The sequence below is a fragment of the Eretmochelys imbricata genome, chromosome 14 (genome assembly GCF_965152235.1).
Source record: "Eretmochelys imbricata isolate rEreImb1 chromosome 14, rEreImb1.hap1, whole genome shotgun sequence".
NCBI classification, from domain to species: Eukaryota; Metazoa; Chordata; order Testudines; family Cheloniidae; genus Eretmochelys; species Eretmochelys imbricata.
Window position 1 is genome coordinate 8,339,180 of NC_135585.1, and position 17,740 is coordinate 8,356,919.

The following is a 17,740-nucleotide window of genomic DNA, read 5'->3' on the forward strand; positions in this document are numbered from 1 at the left end:
GCTCCAAGATGATAAAGTCACAGTTGCAAACACTTCTCCTATTCTGCAAAGCCCTCAGAATTCAATCCCTTTTTTATTAAAAAATGCCTGAATTTTTCATAAAGGTTTTGACTCATGCTTTTTGGATAGGATTTTCTATATATTCTCCTGCCAAAGTTTTGTATATTATATTTTTCTTCAAAGATTTTTTTAAAATATGTAATTAGAAATGAGTAACCTTCACAGAATAACAACATCCAGGTTATCCTGCAGCTTTCACAAGTGGTGGGAAAGTTATCCATTCTACTTGTCCAAATATTAATTCATTAATGATACAATTATCAAATGGTCTTCTCCAAGTATTTTAATGTCCAGACATTGGTAGAATTTTGGAAGGTTATTGACCTCTTGTATGTGAAAAGAACTAACAGGTTCCATTTTAAGATAGAAGGGAAAGGAGTTCCAGTCTGCTTGCCCAAATATTAATATATTTGTTGTTCAGCTCCCAAATGTCCCCTTCTTGTGTATGTCACCATAGATCAGTGTAGAGTCTCAAAGTTCAGAGTGTTTATGTCCTTCCACCCTGTAGAGAGACCATGATGTTCCTATAGTTTATTTTCTATAATGTTTTACTACACAAGATACTTTTAACCTTTTTTTCTTATTTAACAGGTGGTCAGAGATATATTAATGATTGGACACCGACAGGCTTTTGCATGGGTTGATGAGTGGTATGGTAAGTCATCTTCACAAAATTAACTTACAAAATAGCCTTAGAAAGGACCTGATGGAAAACCCACTGAAATAAATGAAAGACTCCTATTGGCTTTAATGGACTTTATATGAGGCCCAAAATACATAGGGCCTTATTTCACCCCTCACTCTACATGTAAGTTTATGCCACAATAGCCACTGGTGGGGAAGGTGCATCCAGAAGGTGGGACCAGGGTGTATGGTCCATGTATTTTAGAGCATATGCCCCAGATCCAGACACTCCACATCTTCAACAGTTTAGTGCTGCCCCTGTCAAGAATAATCTACATGAAAGACAGTGCATAGGTTTGAATACAAGCCAATATTAATGCTGCTTTCATAGCACTAATGTGCAGTCATCTGCAACCTCCAAGCTTTTGGCCCATGTTATTTCTAACACAATTTCAACTTTTCAGGACGGGTTTTAAACTGTTAATATAAAATGTAATAAAAACCAGAACTAAAAGTTCCTGTTTGAAAAACAAATAAATATAATAGCTCCAATTGAAAACCCACGGGCTCTGATTCAACAGTGGCTGCATACACAACTCCCACGGAATCCATGCTTCAGCTATAGGAATAGGCACTTTGAATTTTACAGAGTAATTTCAACATCAAAATAGTTTATGACATTTTATTGCACAATAAACACACAGGTATTGTGCCATATACATACTATTTCAATAAAGGGTATGCATTATCCCAGATATTATAGATCAATTTCTAAAACATTCCTGTAATATAGAATTGCAATTTAGAAATGTATTTAAAAGAGACAAAGATAGATAGAACCACCTTGAGGTTCAAGGGAATACTGCCTTAAACTTTTCATGAACAATCTTTAGCGATTCTAAGGCCTGGTCCACACTGAAAAGCTATATCAGCACAGCTACGTCAGTCAGGCATGTGAAAAAAACCACACCCCGATCAGCACAGATGTGCCCCGTTGTAGACGCAGCTATGTCAATGGAAAAGGACCTCTGTCAACATAGCTAAGACCTGGGCTTGGTCTACACTACATACTTACTTCAATGTAAGTGTGTCGCTCAGGGGTGTTGAAAAAATTATAGTGACCTTAACCCCCCACGTAGACAGCACTATGTCAGCAAGAGAGCTTCTCCTGCCAACGTACCTACGACCACTCATAGAAGTGGAGTTATTAAGCCAACAGGAGAGCTCTCTCCCGTTAGCTGAGAGCATCTGTATCAGACGTGCTATAGTGACACTGGTGCAGCTGTGCCAATGAAAGTTTGTAGTGTAGACCTGCCTCTGGTCTACACTAGAAAATTAAGTTAGCGTAATTACTTTCCTCAGGAGTGCGAAAAATTCATACCTCTGAACAGTGCAATTAAGCCGACCTAACCCCCAGTGTAGACAGCACTAGGTTGATGGAAGAATTCAACCTAGCTACAGCCTCTTGGGGAGGTGGATTATTTACACCGATGGGAGTACCCTTCCCATCAGCATAGCTGGTGTCTACATTGAAGCACTACAGCTGTGTAGCTGCAGCAGTTCAGCTGTGGTACTGTAGCATTTCAAGTGTAAACAAGCCCTAACTTCATTTGGGGAGGTGGTGTTCCTAACTTTCTGTCAGCGCAGGCTGCATGTAAACCATGGGGCTATGCAGGCATAGCTATGCCAGTATAATCTCAATAGTGTAGACATGATGTTTATCTCTCTTCAGTGCTCAGAAATATTCTGTTACCTAGAAGTCCAAACAAAAATCTTCAGTTTGTGTGAAGTGGGATAGCTATTTTGACTTCAGAGAAAGTATACCAATTTACACCAGATAAAGATCTGGCCATAATCTGGGCTACTGATTATTAGAAATTAGAGAAGAATTTCCTTTTAAAATCACAATTTATTTTATTGTACAGATTTGATAAAGCACGAGGAAATATGTGCTGTGGTATAGAGGCCATAAAAATACTGGCAGACTGGAAATGGATCTTTTATTTTTTCCTTTGTGTTTTTTAATTTAGGGACACTCATAAACTAGTAAGAGGATTCTGCATCTTTAATTCAAATGAGAACAAGCTTTATTTCTTCATATGGTATATGTCCCACACCTCCACAAATCCTTATGCCATCATCAGTGTCCATAAGTTTTGTAAAAGACACAGTGTCTGTGTTCAGACAGTGTCCCCTCGCTACAAATGAAAATAACCCAATATTAGTTTAGCTTATCTCTAACTTTCAGGTTTCTTTTCTAATGAAATTCATACTCCTTCATTTCCTTAAGCTATGTTTTATAGTGATCCCATGTGATGCTTTTATCCTATCTCCTGTTTTATCTTGTTTCCTGTTTAGATAGGTAGATATAGATAGATAGATTTGATTGCTAGTAACAAGCAACTTAATGCATATTTTGTTGTTCCTTCGGTAGCTTGGACTCTTGCTTAAAATGTGTAGCGCTGTTTATGCAGTAGGCCCTAATCACAAATACTTGATTTACACAAGCAGATCAGGGAAGACACTGCTGAAACACTTGTGTTGTATTTTTATATGTTTGGCTCAATGTAGACAATTAAACAAAAATTACATCATTATTTTCAGTTCCTTGTTTTTCATTTTTGTTCATACACTATGAGGGCATTTCTATGGAAATTTTTTGTGCAATCAGACAGGGTTGCTCAAGAAGAATATCCAAGATGCATGACCACATAGTTATATCTGTCAGTGTTTTGGATGGTGATGATCTTCAGCACAAATTGCAAATAGAGACTGAGGAGTTCCTCTGCTCTCACTTACATAAGAGAATGTGAATGGATTCATTTATAGGGGAATCAGCTTCAGAGAAACACTTTAGCCAGTGTGTAATGCACCGTTTCTGGGTGATTTACTTTATGCCAGGAGAACTACTTCAGAAGAGTCCACCTAAGCTTTGGATAGTCCTTGTTTCCACATTATGTGTTGTTAGCTCCACTGTACAGTCTTACACCAGGGCAAAAGGGGCATAGTCTGGCTGTTCAGTTGCCAAGGAGAAGAATATAAATTTTTACATCAAAAAGATATCTCTAGTGAGGCAGAAGATTGCAAAATATGATCAGTGTCTTGATCTTCAAAAAATGACAACAGTGTGAAATGGGCTTTGGTAGACTATCAATCTGAAGTACTGTACAAGGGAATCAATAGAACCTATTCATGAAAAGGAGTAAGATTTCCCTCCCTGAAGCCACAGAACATGCCTGCTTGAGAAATAAGATTTACTTGACAGATCATGAGTCTATGCATTGGAGGATGAGTCCAGAAGAGTACATGCTAATGAAGATCTTATCCCTGCAATGCTTCCAAGGTCATAGTTTGCCTGGGTTACCGGCTGCTGTAGGTGTTGAGGTCCTTCACTTTTAGATCTTCCCTAATCATCTTTGGCCAGGGAGGCCTGTGTGTCCCTTTCCTCTACTCCCACCCTCCACAGCACATGCGCCCACAGGGTCCCCACTGCACAACAAGAAATCCAAGCTAACAAATACCAGTTAAATGTAAATTACACAAGAGAGTCCTGTTTAGCTGAAAAGTAGAGGAGTGAAAAACTGGTAAAACCATAATTTTAAAAAGTTGGACCAAATTAATCCTTGGTGTAAATTTGCTGGATTCAGCTGTGTCACACTATGGATTAATTTAGCTAATTACATTTACAAAGCAGAATAAAATGAACAAAATCAAATTTTCTAGTATGAATTCACAATGGGACACAGAATTTGCTTCTTATTACTTTTGTTCCAAATGAGGATTCAGAGCTAACTAAAATCTCGAGTCTTGCCATCCTCTGAATTTTCATGCCTGCACCTTTACATTTCTTTTCAGATCTCATTTTATAGTTTTCTGGCAAAGCGTGTATGGAAATAAAGAACCATGCATCTCAATTAAAAGTGCTGGCTAAATCCATATTTATAACTATGATGGTATTCTATAGCACTGAGTCTAAATTTTCAAGTTAATAGTTTTTCAGTCAATAAATTCACGTTCTTGTACATTGTTAAGAAGAGAGAACGGACTCAAAATTAATCAACCATTGCAGCTGTGCTGAAAACAAGACAATGTACCAATTTGCTTATTGTACTGTAGATCTGACAATAACATACACATCTGCTTTTTCTCATTTCTTACCTATACTGTGGTGCTCTGATGCTTACTCTTTATCTCCCACTATGTCAATGGGAAGTACTAGTATGCATCCATCAGAACAAAGACCTTTTATATATACTAGTTCTTTTTGCCTTGCCGAGAACATACCTATGCTACTTGTTTCTGAGGAGGAGAAGAACAGCTTAGAACATAGGTGGGCAAACTGCGGCCCACGGGCAGGGCCGGCTCTACAGTTTTTGCCACCCCAAGCAGTGAAAAAAGCTGCCATCATGGACGGCAAAAGGGAGGAGCTGCCGCCGAATTGCCCCCGCTGCGGAAACTCTGCCGCCCCTTTCTAACTGCCTCCCCAAGCTCCTGCTTGGAACACTGGTGCCTGGAGCCGGCCCTGCCCACGGGATCATCCTACTCGGCCCTTAAGTTCCCAGCCAGGGTGGCTAGCCCCGGCCCCTCCCTTGCTGTCCCCGCACCCCCGCAGCCTCAGCTCACCATGCCACCCGCGCTCTGGGCGGCGGGGCTGCGAGCTCCTGCCAGGTAGCGTGGTGGCGGGGCTGGCTCCGGCCGGGCGGCGGGGCTGCCAGTCCTGCTGCTCTGAGCAGCATGGTAAGGGGGCGGGGACTGGGGGGTTTGAATAAGTTGGCAGGGGGTCCCAGGGGGCGGACAGGGAGCAGGGGGCAGTTGGATGGGGTGAAGGTTCGGGGGGGGGTCAGGGGATGGGGAACGGGGGGAGTTGGATAGGCATGGGAGTCCCGGGGGGCCTGTCAGGGGGCAGGGATGTGGATAGGGGTCAGGGCAGTCAGGGGACAGGGAGCAGAGGGGTTTGGATAGCAGGTGGGGTCCCAGGAGGGTGGTTAGGGGCGGGGGGTCCCGGGAGGGGGCGGTCAGGGGCAAGGAGCAGGGGTGTTGGATGGGTCAGGGGTTCTGAGGGGGGCAGTCAGGGGGCAGGAAGTGGGAGGGGATGGATAGGGGGCAGGGACCAGGCTGTTTGGGGGGGCACAGCCTTCCCTACCCAGCCCTCCATACAGTTTCAGAACCCCATTGTAGCCCTCAGGCCAAAAAGTTTGCCCACCCCGACTTAGAAAGTGAGATATTTTCCACTGGGTTCACTTTAGGTGTTTTCCAAATTCTAGTCTTTCATTTATTTCTTTGAACTAGTCCATTTGTGTTCATATTTCTTATAAGATTTAACAATTTCCATAACACTGGAGTTCAGTTTGCCTTTCATAAGCCCTAATTGATCTTTCTGCATGACTTGATGCACTAACCAAAGAAGGAGCAGAAGAAAACTTGAAGCAATAGAGTTTGAATAAAAATAGAGCAGACTGAATTCACACAAAGGTCAGGCCTAACAAATTGGATGGTATTCACTGAAGAGTGACACAAAGAAATATCAGTGGGAGGCTGTGATTTACTTGGACATCAAGAAAATGCTTGATAAAATACCACACACAAGAGTAATATATGAAGTCAAATGTATGGAATAAGCAGGGAGATATCTGAGTCACAATATCTTGGGGGCCTAATAAAGAGGACAAGAGAAGACAATTCAGGAGGAGAGGAAGGAGACAAGCAGATTGCCACGAAGATCATAATTAAGATAAATTGTGCTCACTTATATATTAGAGACACAAAAGAAGAAAGTACCCCAAAATAAAGGAGGGAATCAGTAAATACAACAGAAGAGAGCAACAAGTTTCAGAAGGACTTGGATAATACTGCTTAGGGTTTATAATCTTCAAAGCAAACATTAATCCTCCTAACAGACTATGAAATAAGTACTATTATCTGCATTTTGCAGATCAGACAACAAAGAGAGAGAGGTTAAGTGAGCTGACCACAGGGAGAGTCAGCGTCTGAGCCAGAATTAGCACCCATCATTTCCAGGTGCTACAGGGATACTGAGGTGATGGGCCATTAAAAATGCAGTGATAGCTAGCCAGATTCTGACTCATCATTCTTTGTACAGAACACACCTGTCTCTGGAATATAGAATCAAAGAATATCAGGGTTGGAAGGGACCTCAGGAGGTCATCTAGTCCAACCCCCTGCTCAAAGCAGGACCAATTCCCAACTAAATCATCCCCAACTTTCTCAAGCCTGACCTTAAAAACCTCAAAGGAAGGAGATTCCACCACCTCCCTAGGTAACGCATTTCAGTGCTTCATCACTCTCCTAGTGAAAAAGTTTTTCCTAATATCCAACCTAAACCTCCCCTACTGCAACTTGAGACCATTACTCCTTGTTCTGTCATCTGCCACCACCGAGAACAGTCTAGCTCCATCCTCTTTAGAACCCTCTTTCCGGTAGTTGAAAGCAGCTATCAAATCCCCCCCTCATTCTTCTCTTCTGCAGACTAAACAATCCCAGTTCCCTCAGCCTCTTCTCAGTCATGTGTTCCAGTCCCCTAATCATTTTTGTTGCCCTCCGCTGGACACTTTCCAATTTTTCCACATCCTTCTTGTAGTGTGGGGCCCAAAACTGGACACAGTACTCCAGATGAGGCCTCACCAATGTCGATAAGAGGGGAATGATCACATCCCTCGATCTGCTGGCAATGCTCCTACTTATACATCCCAAAATGCCATTGGCCTTCTTGGCAACAAGGGCACACTGTTGACTCATATCCAGCTTCTCATCCACAGTAACCCCTAGGTCCTTTTCTGCAGAGCTGCTGCCTAGCCATTTGAGCCCTAGTCTGTAGCAATGCATGGTATTCTTCTCTCCTAAGTGCAGGATTCTGCACTTGTCCTTGTTGAAACTCATCAGATTTCTTTTGGTCCAATCCTCTAATTTGTCTAGGTCCCTCTGTATCCTATCCCTACCCTCCAGCGTATCTACCACTCCTCCCAGTTTAGTGTCATCTGCAAACTTGCTGAGGGTACACTCAATGCCATCCTCCAGGTCATTAATGAAGATATTGAACAAAACCGGCCCCAGGACCGACCCTTGGGGCACTCCGCTTGATACCGGCTGCCAACTAGACATGGAGCCATTGATCACTACCCATCGAGCCCGACATCTAGCCAGCTTTCTATCCACCTTATAGTCCATTCATCCAGCCCATACTTTTTTAACTTGCTGGCAAGAATACTGTGGGAGACCGTATCAAAAGCTTTGCTAAAGTCAAGGAATAACACATCCACTGCTTTCTCCTCATCCACAGAGCCAGTTATCTCATCACAGAAGTCAATTAAATTAGTCAGGCATGACTTGCCCTTGGTGAATCCATGCTGACTGTTCCTGATCACTTTCCTCTCCTCTAAGTGCTTCAGAATTGATTCCTTGAGGACCTGCTCCATGATTTTTCCAGGAACTGAGGTTTTCATAGATATTAAGTCAGAAGGGACCATTATGATCATCTAGTCCGACCTTCTGCACAACGCAGGCCACAAAATCTCACACCCCTCGGCCCCACTCCTGAAAAAAAACCTCTCACCTATGTCTGAGCTATTGAAGTCCTCAAACTGTGGTTTAAAGACTTCAAGGAGCAGAGAATCCTCCAGCAAGTGACCCGTGCCCCATGCTACAGAGGAAGGCGAAAAACCTCCAGGGCCTCTTCCAATCTGCCCTGGAGGAAAATTCCTTCCCGACCCCAAATATGGCGATCAGCTAAACCCTGAGCATATGGGCAAGATTCACCAGCCAGATACCCAGGAAAGAATTTTCAGTAGTAACTCAGATCCCACCCCATCTAACATCCCATCACAGGCCACTGGGCCTATTTACCATGAATATTTAAAGATCAATTAATCACCAAAATCATGTTATCCCATCATACCATCTCCTCCATAAACTTATCGAGTCTAATCTTAAAGCCAGATAGGTCTTTTGCCCCCACTGCTTCCCTTGGAAGGCTATTCCAAAACTTCACTCCTCTGATGGTTAGAAACCTTTGTCAAATTTCAAGTCTAAACTTCCCAATGACCAGTTTATATCCATTTGTTCTTGTGTCCACACTGGTACTGAGCTTAAATAATTCCTCTCCCTCTCTTGTATTTATCCCTCTGATATATTTATAGAGAGCAATCATATCTCCCCTCAACCTTCTTTTAGTTAGGCTAAACAAGCCAAGCTCCTTGGTGAGGTGAGGCTGACTGGCCCGTAGTTCCCCAGATCCTCCTTCTTCCCTTTTTTAAAGATGGACACTATATTAGCCTTTTTCCAGTCGTCCGGGACCTCCCCCAATCGCCATGAGTTTTCAAAGATAATGGCCAATGGCTCTGCAATCACACCTGCCAACTCCTTTAGCACTCTCGGATGCAGCGCATCCGGCCCCATGGACTTGTGCTCGTCCAGCTTTTCTAAATAGTCCCAAACCACTTCTTTCTCCACACAGGGCTGGTCACCTCCTCGCCATGCTGTGCTGCCCAGTGCAGTAGTCTGGGAGCTGACCTTGTTCGTGAAGACAGAAGCAAAAAAAGCATTGAGTACATTAGCTTTTTCCACATCCTCTGTCACTAGGTTGCCTCCCTCCTTCAGTAAGGGGCCCACACTTTCCTTGACTTTCTTCTTGTTGCTAACATACCTGAAGAAACCCTTCTTGTTATTCTTAACATCTCTTGCTAGCTGCAACTCCAGGTATGATTTGGCCTTCCTGATTTCACTCCTGCATGCCTGAGCAATATTTTTATACTCCTCCCTGGTCATTTGTCCAATCTTCCACTTCTCGTAAGTTTCTTTTTTGTGTTTAAGATCAGCAAGAATTTCACTGTTAAGCCAAGCTGGTCGCCTGCCTTATTTACTATTCTTTTTACAAATCAGGATGGTTTGTTCCTGTAACCTCAATAAAGATTCTTTAAAATACAGCCAGCTCTCCTGGACTCCTTTCCCCCTCATGTTATTCTCCCAGGGGATCCTGCCCATCAGTTCCCTGAGGGAGTCAAAGTCTGCTTTTCTGAAGTCCAGGGTCCATATTCTGCTCCTCTCCTTTCTTCCTTGTGTCAGGATCCTGAACTTGACCATCTCATGGTCACTGCCTCCCAGGTTCCCATCCACTTTTGCTTCCCCTACTAATTCTTCCTGGTTTGTGAGCAGTAGGTCAAGAAGCTCTGCCCCTAGTTGGTTCCTCCAGCACTCGCACCAGGAAATTGTCCCCTACACTTTCCAAAAACTTCTTGGATTGTCTGTGCACCGCTGTATTGCTCTTCCAGCAGATATCAGGGTGATTGAAGTCTCCCATGAGAACCAGGGCCTGTGATCTAGTAACTTCACGCTGGAAGAAAGCCTGTCCACCTCATCCCCCTGGTCCAGTGGTCTAGAGCAGACTCCCACCACAACATCACCCTTGTTGCTCACACTTCTAAACTTAATCCAGAGACTCTCAGGTTTTTCTGCAGTTTCATACCGGACACTCTTAACTGTCAAATTAAATCTGCAGCTTGTGGATTCATTTTTAACTCTCTTCATTGTTCCTGAATCACATGTGGATTATTAGTTACTAGGTAAACCCAATTCCCATTGGCAAAACTATAGTTATCTAATGCATGGGATGGTGTACTTTTTCAGCTCACTGCACTCAGATTCCATCTCCTGTCTAATCTCAGCTACTGCTGAGATGTGGAAGATGGAGCTACACCATATGATGAAAGGAAACATCTAGCTTTAAACTCTTATTCCAGTACTTTTACCTTTGCAGATCTACATATCTCCATCCCCTCCCCCTGTCACCCCACATATATGGGATCAGTCCAGTAATTTTTTTGAATGACTTCTCTAGCCCTGATACAGCAAAACAAATAAATGCTTAGCTTTACACATATGAGTAATCCCATTGACTTCAGTGGGATTACTCATATGCTTAAGGGCTTTTCAGGATCATAGAAGGTTAAGGTTGGAAGGGACCTCAGGAGGTCATCTAGTCTAACCCCCTGCTTGAAGCAGGACCAATCCCCAATTTTTGCCCCAGATCCCTAAATGGCTCCCTCAAGGATTGAACTCACAACCCTGGGTTTAGCAGGCCAATGCTCAAACCACGGAGCTATCCCTCCCCCAAGATCAGGGCTGGTATGCACAGGATCAAATCCATATAGTGATTAGGTCCCTACTAAGGCCAGCCCATCTGTTTCTGTGCTCTCTGAAATTTATCCTCTTGAAAGGAAGAAAGAAAGAAAGAAAGAAAGAAAGAAAGAAAAAGAATCTGGTTAGCGTTGTTTTAACTACAGCATGCCATTCTAGCACAAGCTCAAAGACTGGTGCACGACAGAAAACAATCTTGCAGTTTTTACACTGCCAGAACTTTCCTGGGCCAGGTCCTCAAGTTGGAGTAAATCAGCATAAGTCCATTAATTTTAATGGCAAAACATCAGTATACACCCACTGAGGATGTGGGCTTTTTGACTTCAAAAGGAGCTTTAAGCCTAAATTAGGACCCCAGAATCAGGCTTAGTACAGGATCCATATCAGAAACCATACTTGAAGAACAGAAGTTACAAGTGGAAAATTTGTATTTATGTTGGTTCAGCTGCACCCACAGTTGTGGGTGAATGGGGGTGAGATTGTCGCTGAGAGTTTCTATCAATAGGAATCGGAACACACCAGCTTAGGTGCCCTAGTTCAGGTAAATGTGTAAGTGTGTGCATTAAGTATGTGACTAATCCCTTCCTGTTCAGCAAAGCATTTAGGCACATACTCAAAAGTTAAAAAAGAAAAACCAAGGGGAAAAAATGTAACCACATATTTCCGTACTCTACCCCCAAAACCACCCTGTCAAAAAAAGACTGTTTGCACAAATAAGCGAATTATTAATGTACATGGTTATCATTTAGGTTTTCACTTTTGGTACCAGTTTTTATGATACCATGTGGGTATGTTTTTAAAGGGACTCTGTCAGGCAGGTTAGGCCCAAAATCTAGGATATTAGTAGGAAAGTTTTATTTTAAAAAAATTAAATAAGCCTGGAGGAGAATTTAAATATTCCCCTGCACTATTTGCAATCCAAGTATTGCAGAATTGTACTAAAGCATGAGAATCGGAAAGTGAAATTGACTGGACAGTGACTGGTTCACTGACCAACTTGAGTGAAATGCACAAGTAAACAATCATATAATATGGTAAAAAGTACATTTAAATTTTTAAAGTTCTTTCACTATTACTAGTAACATAAGGAAGGAAAAGTTTTTCAAAAATATAAATTTTAAACTGACAGTGTCCCTTCAATGCGCGTATTAATTTTAAAGCTAAAACCTTTGGGCTACATCCTAAAATGGTATAAATTAGTTCAAAAGAGACAAATGAGTTTGGTGGAGCTACACCAATTTATACCAGCTGAGGATTTGGCCCACTGTTTATAAGACTCAACGACTAAAAAGGAAAATAGCAGATTTTACCGACTCTAGTATTAATGTGTGTTATCACTGATTTTACTGAAATGTATTTAGCTTTATCATGAATTAAAACTAATTTCTTCACTGTATTGTTAACTCAAAACTTTACTAATAAAGAGCATATCCTTTGCTTGGCAAAAATGCTTTTTAGCATGCTATTTACATTGTTTATTAATTTCTTTTTCATTTCTGGTAATAGGAAAAAGAGTAGGTTAAATGAATGGGTCATTTAATGTTATTCCATATGTTTCATTTTGATCAGTGCTAAGCAGTCCTTCATTCTCACTGAGAAAGGATCCACTAGTAATAAAGTATTGTACTCTATCGCTGATATAACAGCATAAGTGATGCATCTCCTTAAAAGCATGCTCTTGTTAAATGAAGGAAGAGTCTCTCGTACAATATAACAAATGGCAAGTCATAAATCCAAATGACACACAAAACACGTGAGAAAAATTTGAGCAGCAAGAGCCCAAACCCAATTTCTACTCAAGTTAATTACTGACCGGGTGGTAAATTGCTACATTCTCTGTAACTCCTGTCTAAACTTCAGTGATCATCTCTTTATTGGAAATGGTACATATGGAAATATGAAAGTATAGTGCTCTAATAAAGTAGAATTTAAATCATACAAGTTGGGCAGAAAACGTTTAACAGACTTTCCATGTATTGCAATTCCATCCCATACCATTTTATTTCATAGCTATATACTAACAATGTCAGACATACCCACACAATTATATCTTTTCCTGATGTTCAGGACTAGCCTGAATCGTCAGACTTATATAATCTTTCCAAGGGTCTGAGGCTACAAAATTATTACTGGTATTGACTGGTAAACCGTTCAGCATGGTGATTGTATGTTAGCTTCTGAAACTGCAGCTGTATGCTTCAGCAATGAAGGTTTCTTTTTATTTTGAAACATACCATGCAATATTAAAGATAATGCTATAGAATTATCTTAGAAAGTTCCTAGAAAGGTAAGTAAATCCTTATATTTCTTAATACCTGTCAGTTAGTTTGGAGGATCCTCTAAAGTCATTTTAGAAGATCTTTCCTGTAGAAAAGCCTGCACTCCAACACTTTTTGCCTAGCTCACTTCACATAGATACTCCTAAACATTTTCCACTCCTCCCTGTTCTATGACTCCCTTTGACGTAACCTTCCTACATCTTCCTTGGCTGATTTAACTACCTTTATGAGTCACCTTTCATAAAGGTAGCTGGCTCCCTGCTTTTTTTTTTTTAACCTTCTTTGGCTTCTGCTGAAAGACGATCTATCCCTCGCACCTTCCTTTTTATTAAAGTTTGCAGTGAATTAATGGAAAATGCCAACATTTTGAACTTTTTGCAGATATGACTATGGATGATGTTCGAGAATTCGAGAAAAATATGCATGAAAAAACCAACATTAAAGTTTGCAATCAACATTCATCTACTGTGGATGAAATAGAGAGCCATGCAAAATCAAGTGTATGTAGTTTTTTAAAACATATTGCCCACCCTCGCCTAACTCACAACTCAAAGAAGAATGGCCCTTTTTAAGCATGATCCTGCTGCTCCTGAAGTTAACGGGAGGTTTGACATTCAGTGGAATCAGAATCACTCCCAGTAAAGTGTAATCCTGCATTTTTTGCATCCCAAACTCCCACTGAGCTAGTAGAGGATAGGGTCAGGTTCATAACTCCCCGTCTTCCAGGAGAACAAAATCCTCAAACTTCTGTTGGGTACACAAAGAGGAATTTTAGTAGAAGCAAGATCAAGCAATGTCAGGTTTGGCATCCAGTTATTCTGATTGTTTCAAAGCCATGTCAGTGTTCAAGTGTCATTTGTCAAACAGCCAGAAACCTGGGGAGTGGAAAAGTTCTGTGGGGCTGCTGAAATTGTACCACTGAGAAAAAGGCTAACTGGGTTTTTCACTTGTCTTCAAGATCATTTGCAGTGTTGCCCTTGATAAGCTACAAACTAGGAGCCTGAAAGGAGATACAGTGACATTTCAGTTTTAAAATGTTGGTATTTCTGGCATCTCTAGTCAGGCCAAAATCCCATGGGAGTGAATGACGGCTTTGCCCAAATAACGATGTCGGGGCTAGTCCTTAAGGGCTATATCCTGAAGTCCTAACTCAGTCATTATTCAATCAAAGCTTCCAATGACTTCAGAAGGACTTTCTCTCAGTAAACAGTGAGGGCCTGATTCTTACACCAAATTTGCGCAGGTGCAACTCTAGATTTAAGCTGGTGAATTCCCATTGACTTTTTCAGAGTTATTCCTGATGCCTACACCAGTAAGCGAGATTAGAATCAGGCTCAGACTAAAGACCTCAGGATTTGGCCCTATGGGCTTTTGGTAAAAAGCCTGTGGTCCTTATTCAGCCCTTACTTAGGCAAAACTGCCACTATCATCAGGGCAGGATTTGGCCTTTATTAATAAAAAGAAAATGACAGAATGGAGTCACGTATTTCTGAGTCCTTTGCAGTTCTGGGTCAGGATTAGTTTTACTTGAGTGCACATCAGCATGGGGTGGGGCAACCAGATGTCCTGATTTTATAGGGACAGTACCAATATTCAGGGCTTTGTCTTATATAGGTGCCTATTACCCCCACTCCCGTCCCAATTTTTCACACTTGCTATCTGGTCACCCTAGCATGGGCATGAATTTGAGGCAAGCACAGACTAAAAACCAAATATTAAGTTCAGGCAGGGTGAGTGCTCCCTTTCTGCTTCTGAAATTGCCAATATTGGGAGGGGCGCATGGTAGGACTTTCATTGGTCTGCCTTCCACTCTGATGGCATGTTATTGAGGAATCTTCTTCTCTATATCTCTCCCCATACAGAAGCCATGTTTTATTTTATTTTTCATTATTAAAGGCCTGATCCAGAGCACACTGAAGTCAATGAAAGGACGCCTATTAACTTCAGTGGGCTTTGGATCAGGCCCTAAGTGCAGAAACACTACTTGCAATGTAACATAAGTTAAGCAAAATGTAAATCAGCAAAACAGGGCCAAATTCATCCCTGGTGTAAATGGGTGGGCTCCCTTGAGCTCATCCGCTTACCTCACCCACTTACCTCAGGGGTGAATATGGCTAAAATATCCTCCACTCCCAGTAATAGGAGCTGCCTGTAGACTGAAAAAGCCCCTGGACCAGTAAAGTCGGTTCAGAGGGGAGCAGGCAAATTCGCACTGAATGGGGACTTTGATTATCTTATAGGATTCTACAGTACAGCATAAAGCCTGTTTCACACAACAGCATCAGGAAACATTCTACAGTCAAGGCCACATACACACAACTATGTTACATTAAAATAAGGGGGTCACAGTGTATAGCTCGTATGTTGTTTTTTTCATTTTAACCAGATGGCATCCAACCATAAGGAGAAAATGAAGTAGCGTAGCTTATATTCCCTCCACTGCAGAAATACAATAAACTTTATTACAACATCCCTGGGTATACCAGAGCGTGTATTTAGCCCCATAGCTCCATCCTCACATGGCTATGAGGACAGTTGTCCTCTCTCCTCCTCCACAGTGTGGGTTTTGAGTATCACATGGCATGTCGTGAATGTGCGGTTGAGCGTATGTCTGCACAGCAGCTGGGAGGTATAGTTCCCAGCTTGGGTAGCTGTACAGGCGCTAGCTCTGCTTGAGCTAGGACGCTAAAGAAAAGTGTGGCCACAACGGCATGGGCAGTGGCTTTGGCCAGCTGCCTGAATACACACCCTGTGGGGTCAGGCGGGATCGTATTATGCACCTAGCCCAAGCCACCGCCCGCGCTGTCACAGCCACCAACTTGCTGTTTTTAGCGCAAGAGCTCAGGCAAAGCTAGCACATGTACTTCTACGTGAGCTAAGAATTACACCGCGCAGCTGCTGTGTGGGCATACCCTTCGCGTGGAGCAGCATAGGAGGCCAGTAGCAGTCAGATAGACATAAGTCTTAGCAATGCAAACAAACCCCTCTCCTGAGCTTTCTTTAAATATGCATCCCATGGATCTATCATCACTTATAATATAACCTCCTGCAGAATGTTTATAAGGAAGTTTTACAGTACTTGAAAAATATTTCTTACTGACTACATATGTTATAGTGCTGGGGACTGGAGCTGTGCAAAACTCCGCCAGTTTACAGGAGCTCTGTGTGAGCCTGTTTTCTGTGCTGGTTCTGGTGGGTTTACATCCACTGAGTTTCTTGCTGAGATTCCTTCAAATGAACTCAAAAAAACTCAAAGTGAAACTCATCTGAATTTTGCTTTGAGTTGTAGCAATAAACCCCTGTATGACACTCCAAATGCAATGCAAGGTTTGAAAAAAGATTTGCTTAACTTTTGCTGAACCTGTCCTGAATTCTGAGTTTGTACAGAAAAATTAGATGGGTTACACCTGGCTTAGGAGTTTATTAGAAAATGTTTGTATTGCTGTTTGGAACACGTTATTCTGGGCTTACTCTGCCCTCTTGTGGATTTGTACAGTAGTGTCTATGTGACCAATACATTTGCTCACCTCCACATAAGAAGGCTTTCTCTAGTAACAGGGAAGCATTCTTTGGGCCTGATTCTTCATTGCGTTGCACCTTGTGCAATCATTTACACTTGTGCAAAGGAGGTGTGTAATGCTACCAATTCTGATCTCATAATTCCACAGGTGTAAACAACTTCACAGAATTCAAAGCAGTGGAGAATGAGGCCTTTTGTGTGGGGAAGACCCTTCTCCACAAGCCCACATTTTCAAAAGTGGCCCTTCATTCTGGGTGCTTTCATTTTTGGATACCCAATTTGAGACACCTAGCTCCTGTTGAAAGACATGAAGCACTCTCTTCTGCCTGGGAACTCAATATGCTCTGCGTGCTCAGCACCTCTAAAAATCAGGCCTAATGGTGTGTCAAGCCAGGCACCTAAAATCAGTGACCTCTTATGAAAACTTTGGCCAGAGCTCCTATTAACTCTAGTAGAATTGCAATACATGAATCCCCACCCTGGGGTGAGAATACACCCTTCGGTTTAGATTTTGATGGCAATCACTGCAATGGAGCTATTGAAATCATCTTTGAAATGGTTCTAACTTTCCATTTGTCTTTCTTTTCTTCTCATTAAAGACATGACGATGGATGAAGTCCGAGAATTTGAACGTGCAACTCAGGAAGCCACCAACGAGAAAATTGGGACTTTCCCACCTGCAATATCTATCTCTAATATTTCCCTGCCTTCGTCAACCCGTAGTGCTCCTTCTAGTGCTCCATCCACTCCTCTATCCTCAGATGCTCCTGAATTCCTATCAGTTCCCAAAGACCGACCTCGGAAAAAATCTGCTCCAGAAACCCTCACGCTTCCAGACCCAGAGAAAAAAGCACTTTAAATTTAACCTAGCATGTTTCCTTCTGACAAGCCATGTCTGCCAGAACAAGAATAACTTAACATTTACAAAGCTCAGTGTGGTTGGTTGTTTGGATTTTTTTTAACAATTGTACCGATCTAGAAAGATGATTTCTTTACTCAGACTTGTTCCCTAAAACCCTTAAATAAGTGCATGTGAGAGAACATAGTTCATATACTCTGATTCCCAAAGTAAAGCTCAAAGCCATATGGCACATGCTATTAATGTGAA

At 42.0% G+C, this 17,740-nt stretch overlaps 1 protein-coding gene across 1 annotated transcript in view; it reads left to right on the top strand.

Moving 5' to 3' along the window:
- Positions 1-17,370, top strand: part of PITPNC1 (phosphatidylinositol transfer protein cytoplasmic 1) — a 197,738-nt gene extending 180,368 nt beyond the window's left edge. Inside the window, 3 exon segments of the mRNA XM_077834431.1 lie at positions 652-715; positions 13,494-13,612; positions 17,232-17,370. Coding sequence (XP_077690557.1) covers positions 652-715; positions 13,494-13,612; positions 17,232-17,237 — 189 coding nt within the window. The 3' untranslated portion in view covers positions 17,238-17,370.
- Positions 17,371-17,740: the final 370 nt, after the last annotated feature.